The sequence below is a fragment of the Rhamphochromis sp. 'chilingali' genome, assembly GCF_963969265.1.
Source record: "Rhamphochromis sp. 'chilingali' genome assembly, chromosome: 13".
NCBI classification, from domain to species: Eukaryota; Metazoa; Chordata; class Actinopteri; order Cichliformes; family Cichlidae; genus Rhamphochromis; species Rhamphochromis sp. 'chilingali'.
In genome coordinates, this window is record NC_137940.1 from 34,685,553 (window position 1) to 34,700,836 (window position 15,284).

At 40.9% G+C, this 15,284-nt stretch overlaps 1 protein-coding gene across 1 annotated transcript; it reads right to left on the reverse strand.

Annotated features, from left to right (window-relative positions):
• Window positions 1–12,468: 12,468 nt before the first annotated feature.
• Window positions 12,469–14,205, reverse strand: mid1ip1l (MID1 interacting protein 1, like). Its single transcript, XM_080901798.1, has 2 exons — window positions 14,044–14,205; window positions 12,469–13,708 (listed from the first exon to the last, which is right to left on the reverse strand). Exon 2 carries the CDS (start codon window positions 13,634–13,636, stop codon window positions 13,160–13,162), a length of 477 nt encoding a protein of 158 aa, XP_080757924.1. The 5' UTR covers window positions 13,637–13,708; window positions 14,044–14,205; the 3' UTR covers window positions 12,469–13,159.
• Between the last annotated feature and the right edge of the window lie 1,079 nt (window positions 14,206–15,284).

Below are 15,284 nucleotides of genomic sequence, written 5' to 3' on the forward strand. Positions count from 1 at the left end.
TGATGGTAGTAGGACCTATGTAGGTGTACTGGTTTGGATGACCAGCAGTCTTATCACCCCAGACACAGAATAATATCAGGAATGAACCAGGAGCTTTTCAAAAACCACACCTGTACTTTTTGGTGGTATGCTTCAGGTCGTTAGCTTATTGAAATGTTAATCTCAGCCTGAGCCTGAAATCCGCAGCATGGTGGTAAAGGTTTCCACTTGGAATTGCTCTGTGACTAATAGTCCTGACTACTCTTTCAGGCCCGTTCAGAGTAAAACATGTTCACAGCATGATGCCGCCACCACCTCGCTTGACTGTAGACGGTATTGCTGAGTCCATCTTATTGCCCTGTCTCTTACAGCATTGAAAAGTTGGACAAAGTTCATCCTTTATTTCATCAGATCAGATTAGTTCAGAAACCTTTTGGCAAACTCCCAGTGAGCTATCGTGCATTTTATTGAGTACTGGCAATCATTTGGCCAGTCCAGTGGTTTTATGGTAGATAATGGTAGTCTCAAATCTCCACAAATGAACTCGACATCACAATCACTGTGACCATTACGTGAGCAAGCACTGAGACATCTGCAATACTGTGCTGTACTGCTGCAGTATTACTTGTGCTGTATGCCATATATGTTGCGCTATGACTGTGAGGCCAATGTAGTATATATATCCAAGTACACTGCCTCACCTAACAAAGCCATTGGACTTCCTTCAGATTTGACGACAGCATGATCTTATATTGATGATGGAAGAGTCGGATCCCAGCGTAAAGTCTTCGACAGCACATTCCTAGGATTTCTAATGGGTTTAAGCTCTGGACTGTGATGGGCAATCCATATGGAAAAGTGATGTTGAAACACACTTTCACAAACTGAGCCCAATAAATCCTGGCATTGTCACCCTGGAATACGTCTATTAGAGAAGAAGAAATCCACTGATGGAAAACCTGGACATTCAGTATATTCAGGTATTCTTAATTTTTTCAGGCACATAACGTTGAACCTACGCCTGACCAACTGGAGTGACTCCAGATCACAACGCTGCCCCCACATTTATGATGGGTGCATCACTGTTCAAGTGGAAATATTTTAACTTTTATTATTAGTCACAAGTTCAGATGTTGATTAAGCAATCTCCAATCACAATCAATCAAGATTTTTTTTACAACCACATTTTTTCCTCGGAGATGGTGATTTACCACTATCCTTCCAACCCATGGATTACCATCTTTTGAACAGCCACTCGATATGTCCTGCGAGATGGTTGTTAAAGAAATGAGAACCTTCTCGCTGTATTAGTTAACATTAAGTAACCTGATGCCAGACCAAACATATTGATTTTAATTTTATATTTATTCAATTAAATGAGGGTTGGAACTTTCTTTTTTTCCACCAGACATGTATTTAGTAAAATGACAATAAAGCTAATGACAATGACAAAAACATGGTATACAGGTTACAGCTAGATGGGATCTTTCCACTTGCACTATAGAGAGCTGCAGTGATTATACCTTTTATTGGTACCTTTACATAATTAATGTTGGCTAAATACAAACTGTTTGGCATACAGTAAAAAATAAGTTGGTAAGCTAGTTGAGTTATAAGTTTTGAAGTTATTTAGCAAGCTAACCAATTAGCATATACATTTTGCTAGCAGTAACATTAGCTAGAAATATATGAAAATACTGCTGCCTTGATCCATGCTACAGTAAACACTTACCTGTTTATTTTATGGTCTTCATCATGTTTAATACAACACATTCATTTAGTAAATTATGGTACACAGTAGTGTAAAAACTATCACCAAAGCAGGGTATCATTTCGGTCAGGTTAGCTTGTTTATGAAAACCATACATGTGTGACGTGTCCTTGGTTTACCTGATTTTAAAAAATGGTCATGGCGACAGCCCAAATGCTCAGCTTGAGTTTCAAAAGTAGGACTTCACAAACCAGCGGGTGATGTCCATCTTTTAAATGCAGTCCTCATACGTAATATAGAAGCTGACCTTAGTTTCCTTTGTTCAGCAAGCATAATACTCTTTGAAGCCAGATCAGGTTTTTGTTCTCTGTCCTTAAGTTTGGGTTGGAGTCCATCAGTGACATGTATGCTAGTATTGCTTGAGGCCCTGTGGGGGAGTGAAAGAGAAGCACTGAGACAAGGGGCTCTGAGGTGAGTATAAACCAAACATCCTCCGGATTTTACATGGAAATAAATCCACAGGCTGTTAGAAACAGTACAGAAGGTGTCATTATAAAGGGAAATTAGAATACAGTCACATACTGGCAAGACAAAAGTACAAATAGAAGACAAAGGTTACCAGAAGAGCCTATAATAGAACAGAAAAAACTTCAAATGGGTTACACTGTATATTGCTTGCACTTGGATGACGTTCCTTATTTTAACTCATAAAAACCCTTAATTTAATTTTACCAATCTCAAAACTAACTAAAGTGCCATCCGAGTAAACCTGAGAGACTGCACGCTGTATTCATAGCTACAAGTTTAAATGAATTCAATATACAAAGGCACTTCTGTTGTTTGCATCATATTTGACGTCACGTTTCTCTGTAGAAAACAAAAGCAGCTGAGATTCTGAAAAATTTTAGCTTAAAACAGCCACATGTTACAAACACTGATGTTTGAAATCTGATCATGGGTTTTCTGAGGTATGTATGGGTTTGCACCGGCTCCACTGACAATAGATGCCTTCATGTCAGTGAATACACTCACACAAACAGCCATGCTGTTGTCCCACCCCCAGTTTAATTCAAAAGAACCAGCGATGGATGCACAACCTTCACAGAACTCAGCTCTTTTAGCTCACTGGCAGGATTGCTATCACCTGCCTAACTTATAATTAGAGTAAACTGGAGACATGAGAAAGACTCAATAACTGTAGAATATATCTTTACTTTGAGTAATAGATAATAGATACTGATATTTTCTTAATATGTGAGGTCTTCAGTTCAAAGAAGGGCTGAATCAAGATGGTATAAAAAAATTTGCCAAACCAAACAAATGGTTTGAGCATTGAAACTATCTTCAAAATTAAATGCTCAGTGCTGACCGTGAGGAGGAATTTGCAAGGATAGACTCTTTTCACTCTGGATGAATGACCTTTTCCACCATAGCCATTAAAATGTGTCTTTTGTCAGAGGGCAACCCTCTAAGCAGACATATTGACACCTTTTGAGCAAAAACCCTCGGAAGAGTAACAAGAGTAATGTTTAGCCTTGAGGTTGTTTGTGAAAAACTGAAAGAACTTTTGTCTCTTAGAGTGCTGTGGTTTCAATTTGGGAAAACCATGAAGATGAAAAGGATCTGAATGTTATATAAAGGATAAGAGGTGTGTTACTGTGATCAGGAGCCATTGTCCCAAATATAGGGAACAGCCGGCAGTGTTAACACCAATAACAGGTACAATCACTGTCTGTGTTTTGCATGCTTCCTTTTTAATATTTGTTGGGGGTTTTTTGTATTTTTTTATTTATTTTTTGCACATGTCTCTCTATGTGGTGAAATCACACACAATGTGAAAGCTCTGAAAAGATGTCTCATGGGTGAACTCAGCTGTCGCTCCTTTTCCTGTTTATGCCCACGTTTTAACCTGTTAGCACTTGACTGCTGCTTAACATAAAGCACTGCGACCGCTATTTGCTCATACAGAGCCAATGGAAAGGGGTCTTCAGCTTGCTTAGGTAAACATGCTCTTGTGCGTCTGTGTAGTCCAAAAACCCAGCGGCACATAGCTCAGAGTGGCTGACACTATAGGACAAGTGCTGATTGGTTCAAAAAATGGACAGGAATGCAAATAGGAGCTACAATGGATTTGATCACAAACAGGAGAAACATCAGAAATCAAAGAACACAACATGATACGCGCAGACAGTGGTTTCAGATTTTTGTTAGAACTTTGCTCTTATAACAGCACAAGAAAGAGGAGCCCATAGACTAGCTGTTTTTAACTGTTTTAAACCGCTTTTTTAGTGGCAGTCTGATTAGGCTGATTACCCAGAATCCTTCTTTTTAAATGTATATACAGACAACCGCAGACCTGGTACCACAAGTCCTGCATTTGTAAACAGGGCAGTGATGTCCTGATGGAGGTTAAGAGGTTAACTGCCTCTATTTTCTACATTGCAGCACAAAGTCCAGTTTTTTGAGTGCATAGCCAAAGTTGAAGCTAAAACGTTTAAACTGTTGAATACTGCTTTAGTGCAGCTTTGCTCAGGAGTCATTAGGTGGTCAGTTTAGAGACTCACACACTATGAGAGTCTGTAACATTTATTAAAATACTGATCGTTCTGATTAACTGATTAGACTTGGAGCAGTTCTGATTGGTGGATAAAGTGGCAGCTTTAATCTTATCGCTGCCCTTTATGACTGACTAAACTGTACTCCTCAGCTGTATTTACTGTAACTGTCTCTTTTATATATTTTATATTTTATATATTTAATTTAGTAACTAAAGAGACTAAAATGACAGAGGAATACTTCTTTGTCTTTTTCACACCTAATGGGAAATAATTCTGCTTTTCAATCATTGTTATGGAAAACAGGTTAACCTGATTCTGTCAACTGAAGTGTTTTGGGGCATTTTGGGTCCCCCTCAAAGTTTCTACAACAGCATGTTACCCTGACATGTACTCTAGCCATATTTCACAATAAAACATGACAGTGTAATGGAAAATGTTATTAATATTTCAAGGGTCATACAGCTTTCCATGATCCTTTCCACACCACTGAGTTTATTCCTGTGAAATTAATTAATTTAAAAAAAATGCAAGGTGCAGTATATTTGCAATCACAAAATGAAAATAGTATATGACTCTTTATGTGAATCATGAATGACCTAGCTTAGTCACTTGATGGTTAAACCTTTATCATCTACAGAAAGCATACAAAGACTTTCAAAGTAAAACACTCAAGGGCGTAAGGAGGAGTTCTTTTCCCACTCATTCAACTCCTTTTGTACAAAGCTAAGCCATCCATTCAGCTACTCTTTGTTTAACAGAGCACCGGAAAAAAGCTGGAAAAAGCCTTCCCACTGTAGTTTTTCCATTTCTTCTCTTCACTTCTACTTGACCACATTGAAACAAGCACATACTGAACTTTTTGCTTTTTACTTAGTTCTCTACATTTATCTGATAGCTGCACAGAATAAAACGTCTCATGCAGAACAGACAAACAGGGACATTTTGCCCAGCGAATGCTTTATTTTTAAATGCTTAAGTACATTTCTGCTGATTATGCTTCTGTGGTTTGTGATATCTGACTGATATCGCAGTCTGATTCTATCACAGGAAGCTTACTACAGCATCCAGAGCATCTTAAAACCTGCCTGATACACGGAAGCTGGCAAACGTTTTCTGATATTACATGCATATATGCACGACAGAAGCCTGTATTGACCTACATAAGCAGCATATAAAGCGACAGAGTAATAAGCGTGTATGAGCAGCAGACACGGCCGGGTGGAGGGGATTGTTCACTCACAGAGACACTCTGTGTCAGGCTGTAAGCTGCTCCAGCTGGACTCGACACCCACCCACTTGGCTCTTATGTAACCTCATACGATCCTTCCCAGTGTGTTCTGTGCAGGGCTGGCACATACTAATCATGTTGTGGGAATCAGTGATAAAAGGCAGAGTGGCGTCTACTATGTGGTTTAGTAGTGCAGCACCATGAGAGCTGTATTCCGAGTAAAACTAAAACAATCTTTAACCTGCTCTAAGGAATTTTCACTTCGTGTGTCAGTTTCACCAGCAGCAGCAGCGTTCGTAACCCAAACAACACAAAGGTTGATATTTTGCCCTACAAATCGGCAAACGCATCTAACCAGATCAACCGCAAGGGTTTCGATGCAGCTGAAGAAAAAAACAGGAAGTGGATGGTACTTCTGTAAGCCTCCGCCTAAAGAACATGGTGTTCCCAACGTCACAGCTGCTTCCCCATGCTGACAAATCAGAGAGCTGTGGTTAATGTTTGTAATGTCTTACACACTTCACATCTCCTCCTTGTGAATCTTGTGGTCCTCTTTTTGCCTTGTTTTGTTTTTGTGTATGTGAGTCATAAACATGCTCTGTGGTTCATCAGTGTGAGCTTTCCGTCTACCATTCACACTTCCCCTAACTCTCTGCCTGCCACCATCCTCAGTCCTCTGTCCTTATTTCACCTCAGGCCTCTGGCTACAAGCTTCAGCTCCAGCGTTCCCACATCCCGTCTCTTTTTGAGCATCACACCATCAATTTGCCATTTTGTGGCCATGTTTTGTACATTTGGCTCCATACATTTCTAATGTAAACCTGCCTAACCCATCTTGTTACCTGATGGCTGTGAAAGCACCATTTTACTGAATTCATCTCATTTAGTGTGGACTGGGATCAGAGCGTGTCCCCAGTGACCCTCTCCCAGAACTGTCTTGATAGCATTGTGCATGGATTGTTAAACAGGGCTTTTGGGTTTAGGCCAAAGGTCTCTGGACCAAACGTCTGCGTGAACAGACTGCTAAAACCAGTATTTCTGTAAGTTATTCACACAGTATGACACAAAAAGACACACTAGGTTCACAGACACAAAAACTGACCTCAAAGATACAAAACGACTCCAAAGTAAAGCAAAAAGGCTTCAAAGAGACACAAAGCGTCCACAAAGTTAAAGAAATTGACCACAAAATTAAACAAAACCACAAAAGTGACTCAAAGCTTATTCAAGGACACACAAGGCTCCCATAAAGTTACACAAAAAAGACCAGAAAAGGATTTTATACAGACAAAAATCCCCACAAAAAACACAAAACAACCACAACCAACAAAATGACTTTACAAAATAAAAAACACCAAAAATGACCACAAAGAGACCCCCCAAAAAACCCACAAACGCAAAACCACTTCACATGACACAAAATAACTTCAAAGTTAGACAAAACCTTTTAACAGACAAACAAATCTACCATAAAGTTACAGAAAACAACGACAAACTTCAACTTTGACTTTACAGCCAGAAAAAATGTGAAAAAAGCTTCAAAAAATATGTAAAGTGACCACAAAAAGAAAAAAAATATCGTGAAATGATGACTTTATTTAAAAAAAAAGGAACACAAAGAGAAAAAACAACCGCAGGGTTACGCAAAAATGACTACAAATAAGACACAAATATGCAACAAAGTTACACAGAACCACATAGGGACACAAAATGTCTTAAAGTGACATAGAGCAACCACAAAGCAACACATAACTTTAAAGATACATGAAAAAAACAACAACAAAGAGAAGTGAAATGACAATAAAAAAATACGTATTATAACTATAGACATAAAATGATTTCCATGACACACAAAACAGCCACACATATCCACAAAAACACAGAAAAATGATCACAAAGTTACACAAAATGTCTTCAAACAACAAAAAACAACTACAGAGGAACTCCGATGTCTCCATTTGACATAAATTCATGATGCTGAACAAACAGTGTAACCAGTAATAATGTCCCTGAATGCACCAGGGCCTAATATATAACTGAAAATAGTCTTGAGCCTACAAGCCGTAGCCATTAACTGAAGGTGAATATATTCAGACATTAAAACACTGATATCCTAATTAACAACAGTTCAAAGATAACATAAAGGTAAACAACAGAAGTCACGTTTTTTAATCAGTTCTGTGGTTACAGTGTTGACTGTGGCCTGGTTCCAAAGCTGCACTTTCATGCAAACCTCCTTGAATGACTGACCGACTGCGACTGTGGTAACTTCCTTTTTGCTCAACATCGTGCAAACTTGATCAAGAGCGCTGTCGTGAGTTATGAACAATGTTACTTTTTAGAGATGCCCGCTTTCCCCCCTCGTGGATGTTTTCTCCGACCACGCTCCTCTTGTGCAGTCAGGCAGAAGTCGCACACGCAGAAATGTTAATGACATCAGTGAACGTGCCGGTTCACATTATCTCTGCAGCACAAGGCAGAGCATTGTAGGTCTCGACGCGGGCTTCACATGAGACGATTTTACGTCAGGGCAATGCCTAGCAACCGTAATTCTGCTGCATGCAGGCAACATACAACCGCATCGCATCAACAACAGCCAACTTGTTTGGATAACAAGCAACTGTTACCTTTGGGACCAGCTGCAAACATGCTGGAGGGCTTCTTCAAATGTAGTCTCAATGACTCAAGCACCTGAGTTAAGGTGCAGCATACGCACTTTAATTTTAATTTGAACACTTTTTCACACATTTATTTATCATTGATGTTTTAAACTCAGAGTTAAAATATGTCCTCGTGGATATCTTAGCGAGGTTTGTGACGTGGGTCACATGCTGACAGTAGATATAGCCGCCGAGATTGCCTTTTTATTGCAGGGTTACGTGCAAGATCAGCTGGCGTGATGCAGGTTAACCTATAACCTGCTGGAACAATAAATACACTGATTTCAGCTTGAAGTCTCAGCGGCAGTAATCTCGCACCTTCTGCTGTCTGATGAACACTTTTACTTTCTGTACTTTTTGTACCTCTACCCAAGTTCAAACCTGAACGGCAGAGTATTTGTAGATGCTGGTAACACTGCTTTTAACCTCTCGTTAGTTTCTCCTGGTGACATAATTGCATTTATATTGTGCTTTTTCTAATCTTACTGAGCACTCAAAGTAATGATGTGTGATTAACTTGGGGTTCAAAAGCTTGTAATAATTGTAAATATACTTGTATTGTGAAGATATTTTGTGTGATTCATATTTATACTTTGATACCTCGTACTTATTTTCATATCTGCATCTCGTATTTTTACAGCCTTTTATTTTATTTTATGTTCATTTGAAGCTGCATGCTGTGGGTCATATTGCAAAATTAAAAATAGAGTTGCATATATATTACAAAAAAACCCCATGAAGAATAAAACTACAGCGTGGGTTCTTTTTGAGCAAATCACAATGTTTCTTCCACCATTGATAGAAAGGTGAGAGCCTGTGTGAGGCCTTTTCTTTGACTTAAATAAATGCTTCCTTGGTGAGAACTCAGAGGTTTTGAAACGTGCTGGCCTATTAAAGCAAACATTACAGTGAATGTGCTAAGGTGTTTGCTCAGGGAGCAATGTTGTCACCATAAAAACGTCAACATGCAGGTAAGGAAGTGATAAGAGCAAACATGTTGTAGGTGCGCCAGGGAGATATTGTATATAATGGTACTGTAAGAGCAGATCTAAGGCTATATTTGTGATCATTGGTGCTCCTGTGCCTGTGTGAGGTTAAATTGACCTGCTCTGTCTGGCTCTTTATTCGCGTCAGACTGGAGTTTTACAGCTGTTGAGCAATAGAAATTGCTCCTGGGAGAAGTGACAGCAGCCGCTGCCACGTCTCCAGTCACGCAGCCTCATGCTGGCAAGCGGAGCTGGGCAGAGATCTGCCATCCAAGCAGTCCTTTCAACACCAAATGACTGCCATGTCCCTAGGTCTGCCGGTCACGTTGCCAAAAACACGTTGGAACACCCCACCTGTGCCAAAAATATCAGATATCTGAAGAACATTTACACTGGGGTTCCTTTTTATAGACACAACTATGATGAATTAAAACGGATTATATAACACAAAGAGCCATCTAACATTTGAAATATAACCCAGCCAGTGAAGCATAAAGTGTCACCGCCTGGTGAAACAGCACTTCCTCATCACCGCTGTGGAGCATCTTGAAATCTGCAGTGTACTCAGCGGTCACAACCATTTGCTCTCGGGTTTCTCAAGACATTAACGTGACCTGGGAGACTTTTGCAGTCCGAGCTGTATTACAGAATATCAGTGTCATGGTTCAGACCATTGGAGATTTGTTTGGCTGGAAAACAACATTACAAGGATTTCACTAGTTTACAGGAAGAAATGTCTGACTAAACAAATAATTTAGTGTAGTAAACCCTTGATTTTTTAAAATAGAATATGTTTCAGACAGTTTGAGTGCTAAAAGATAGTTTCCCTGGTGTCAGAGGTTACTTAAGACCTGCTCCTACCTAAGAGATTAAAATATTTCACAAGCTAAATCCTTAAAATCTGAAAAATCTGTGATGTCCAGGATGTACCCTGCCTCTTGTCCACAACAGGATAAGTAGATAAATGGTTAAAAGGATGGATGATGGAGGGTGGGTTAAATATAAATATCTTCAATGTACCAGTGGCTGGACAGAGCTGGACTCAAAGACAGCACAGGAACAAGCTCTGAAGACAAGATCCATAGAGGCTGGGGTCTACCACACGATGCAAGACCCCAGGTGCAGGCTGTGTAAAGATGCCCCTGAGACAATCCTGCACATAACCGCAGGGTGCAAGATGCTAGCAGGCAGGGCATACATGGAACACCATAACCAAGTGGCCGGCATAGTGTAAACCTGCAACACTTGTTTTGTAGCCACATGCAAAGCTGTTAAAACAAGCAAACTTCTGAGCAAACATTTGCTTATATAGACATTCAGAAGTCTGCATGGGCACAGAGCAACATTACTGTAGCTGTGTTTGCACAGTTAGATCACTAATTTGTTGCCAGGCAAAAGACACCAATTTGTTGGTGCTACTGTTCACCACCACAGGAGCACACGGAGCAAAACAGGAATTTTTCAATTAAAGAACTGGGATAATACTCAATAGTTAAGTCACTCACCTGATCTGAGGCCAGTAGAACAGCTTTTCAGTCATTAAATACAAAAGTGAATGCCGAGAGACCCAAATTCAAGCAACAACTGAAGCCGGGCAGAGGAAAAGGAGCACCTCAATGGAGGAAGCACAGCAATTGGTCATGTCCATGGATTTCAAACATTGGGTAGTCATTGTCTGCAAATGATTTTCATCCAAGAATTAAAACCAGTCCTCATATTTAATATATTAGTTTGTCCAATTAATTTTGAGCCTCTAAAAATGGAGTGCTGTGCAATAACTCCTGAACAGTTAATTCAAAACATTTGCAAAACCTCCAGATTTGGGTTACAAAGGTAAAACTATGAAAACTGTGTCTTTGTCCAACAAATTATGGACCTAACTGTATATAACTGGACATTGTAATTCCAATATCTACTCTTAAAGCTCAGTTTTCGGTCTCCACCAGCTGTTTACTGTGTACCAGCTAAGAACTCCATTATATTAAAAGCTAATCTCTAATCATTTGATGGTGTGTACAGTGGATTTTTACAAGCATCAAATTAAAGCAAAGTTAGAAATAGAATAAAAATAAATGAACAGACAGGCAAACATGCCCATGGATTTATTTCTTAGTTATAAATTAGATCAGTGTAAAGGTTGCATTTCTTTTTTTTTAATTCCCCATGTGGCCAGCTGTCACCAGTTGGGTTAACCCAGTTTATCTGAGTGGGCTGAGGCACACTGACCAGCACAGCCATTTTGATTCGCAGCCATCTGTGAGGCCCATTGTGAGAGGAGACAGAGGAGAACTGCAGCCTCTCGCCACAGCACTTTCCATGCAAACTCCCTGACCCCAGCGTCCTCGCTGCTGCTCGCCAGAGGAGCGCCAGTGTGTTGGACCCACTGCTTCCTGGATGGCCCTCACCACATTACAATCTCTTAATCACTGCTGTGCCTTTGAGAGAGAAAAGAGGGAGGGGGAGGGAGTCTCTGCAACTGGATTGGCTGCTCTTGGTGGAGCTGTTGCTAAGGGGAGGGCTTTACTCAGCGATGGATGGATTGATGGATGGATGGGCTTCTGGTTGGAGCAACTTAACATTTAGATCAACTAAATGTGATGAAGCAAATCTTCCAAAACTACTTGAGGTTCAGACCATGTTCTCTGTCACCATTTGCTGTTTTATTATTTATCAAATTTGTCTCACCCAAATAAAGTCTTATCAACCGTGATGGCTCAGTTTGCTTTACTGCCACTTGTCCTCTTGCAGCTACCATTTGTACAGTGTGAGATTTGAACTTTGTTTCAGGATTATTCAGTTCTGATGGGAAAGTTTAGGGTTTAACATTCTGAAACCGATTGTTGGCATTTTGATTTCAGCCAAGTCAACTTTAAGGATTTAATTGCCTAGTTTAAGATTTAAGCAACTTGGCCTGAATATGCATTGAGGTAAGAGTCCAATTACACTTTTAAAAAAATATAAACTTGTGCCCATGTACTTTAGATGATATACTGAAGTGCTTAAAACAGACTCCAGGCAAGTTGCATCAGATACAAGATTAAATGGTGTTGAGATCCCAGCACTGCTTACTCATTTAGTGCCAAAATTGCCACGCCCAGCTAAAACCCTTCTAGTATGCAACATCCGCATACTCATGTTAAAATATTAACATTGCACAGGCCGGACCAACATCTATACGTTTTAAGGGTTTCCCCTCAGAAGTTTAGCTAAAGTATCATCTTTCGCCAGGAATGTCACATCAGAGACTAGTTTACATCTGAGCAGAGATTGAGGTAAACATCTATTTATAGGCAGGCTACTTGAGAGAGTCTGAACATCCTTCCTGTTACTAATGACAGACAAGACAAACATTATTAGCTTCATGTTTATTTCCATTTTATTGCATCAATATAAAATTGGATTTTCAAATTAAGTTTCCATAGACAAACATTTAAGCTATATAATGAACAACTTACAGTGACAATGTGGGAAGGAATTGAACATGGTATGGTACAAAAAGTCAAGGCACACCTTGTTGTAGCATTGAGTGGAACGCTTTAAAACCTCTGCAGGCAGGAACCCTTCAGCTCAGCTTTAATAAAATGACCATTTTTACAAGGAGGGACAGAATAGCCAGCATTCAATATCTCCTATGGGCAGAAACTTTATTCACTTCAACTTGAAATTCATGTAAATTTGAAATGCAGATCACGTGAGGGAAAACGTTCTGCCTAAAATCAGAGCTGTGCTTCATCAGGACTTGATTCAGTAAACCTCCACCAAGCACGAACATGCCAGCCTCTCCAGAAGAGGCAGGCTGACGACATGCGCAGGGATCACTGGTTTATTTATTTATTTTATTCATTTGATGGGAGGGGGCGGAGGAGCAGGATTGAAGTTTGAGTGTTATTCAGTAGCAGGAGAAGCCAGGAGTGGTTGCCCTGGTCAGTTTACCGTCCATCTGAGAGTTTTGGAAGAGATCTGACCCATCACAAAACACCTCACTATTTCAAGTCAGTTTGAGGAGAAAAGGGCGAGGAAAACAGATGCAGTTACTTCTATCTCATGAAGTTTCCTCCTCCAATTTCCCTCTTGTACCTGTTGGTGAGGTGGTCTGCCTGCATGGTCAGCTTGGACAGCACGCCAAACAGTCCTCTGAGGTGATAATGAAACTGATGCTGCAGGTCAGCGTTGTCATCCACGTGTATGTCTCCCTTCACCGCCTGCTGCTCTTCCTGCTTCACCGCCATCTCTAGGAAGCTGGCACCGCTGCTCACCTCCCTCTTCAGCAGGCCCCACTCCATGTCGTTCTTTATGGACTTGAGCAGCAGGTAATGCTCGTACATGTCCCTCTGCTTGTTGCTGCACGGCGGTTCGTTGTTGTTGTTAGCCTGCTGCTCGTCCAGCGGCATGTCTCGCAGCAGGCTCGGCACCATGATGGTCTCGTCCATGTTGTTGGTGGCCGCTATGAAGCGGTGCATGACGTTAATGAGGGAGTGCTTGTTGCCGACGGAGTCGCTGCTGATCTGCATCATTTTGAAGGCTGTAAGGTTACAGTGTAGCGCAGACGGGTGGATCTTTAAAGGCAGAGCTGTTTGGCTGGTGATCTGCAAGATGAAGGGAGGGATGATTAGGATGCAGGAAAGGTGCAGGGAGATTGAGCAGACTCTGCAGAAATGCAGCACAGCAAGGGCAAATCCCTCTGAGACAGCTTTACATAATCAGCACGGACAATAAAACACCTGCAGCACGCCGGACTAAAGCCTGGCTGCAGGGGACCGACACCGCGAGCTGACATCTCTAATAGAAAACAGATGAATAAGACTTCCGTATGCTTCCAATCTATACCATCATGCCCGAAGCGCATCACTATGACCTCGATTTCCTGCTGCTGAAATTCAAACATCCCTTCAGTTAGAGAGGCACTGAGTACAAGACTGACCTGGAAACCTGAGGGAAAGCTTGCCTGGTGTCCTGGTTGGTTAACTCAAGTTTTCTCAGGCAGCGTACAGCACCCGCTGGGAAGAAAAATAAAAATTTCTTCAGCTGACTGACAGATAAGCGCTGTTTTTATACCCAGCAGCCGGGTTGGGCGGTAGGAAGGACTGAAAGTCCGGCCTCTTTGGGTTTTACTGCAGAGCCAGTTGGGCTGCATGACAACTGCAGGCGGGGCTTCTGCAGCGTCTGATCCAAAATTGACCAATGAAATGAGATCTGGCAGCAGCCACTCAAACATGTTTGTTCTGGGCTCGCCTGCGATTAGCTGCACCCTGTTTACTGCTCATCTTTTCCGGGCCGCTTGTCCCCTGAAGGCAACACTGATGTAAGTCTCCGTGCAGCTCTTTGCACGTCGGGTTTGTCAAGAGTTGAACTCATAGATGGTTTAAGATTCAACTAAGCATAGTGTGATCCCCCCCCATCCCCCCACACACGCTCACTCTCCGTCCTTTATTGGTTTGTATATATCTTGCACAGCACTGCCGCCTGGCGGTTAAGTTGTGTCGGTTCAACTGAAGCGTCCTCGCTGATGCAATACACTCATCCAAACGACACATGACCCCAGGAGCAGCACGTGTCACCAGGTGGAGCATCCACTGTGTCACGGGTGTCCCTAAAAGTCTGGCATAAATTTCAGGCTTTTAGCTGTATTTTCACGAGTTTTACAGCTTTCCCCACTGATAAAGATCTCCCTCGATGCCAATCTTAGTGCAGCAGTTAATTTAATTAATAAATAAACAATAAAATCACAGAAAAGTAGACATTTCTGTTTTGTTTAGGTCCACAGTAAAAGAAGAAAAAAAGATCCAAACAAAAAAGGACATTTTCTGTAAAATAACAATTTTCTGTTTTATAATTACAGGATAATTTACTGTGAATTTACACACTTATTTCTTCCAATTTAAGCCCAAAGAGTCATGCTGGCGGACTTTTTTTATTTACTACAGCAGCATTTCTTTATCTTGTAGAAAAACTGTTGAAATTGCACAAATTTTTCTTATATTAAGATATCTAAGGGATTAAATGTGAAGTTGAAACTTCTTTACACTGACAAAGGGCAGAGTTTCATTCATTTGCCACACTAAGGATCAAAGTGGAGCTGCATTTGGTGCGTCATGTAAAATGAGTTTGACATCCCTGCATTATTGGATTAGTTTCACCTGCAATTTTCCTGAGTAAAACCAG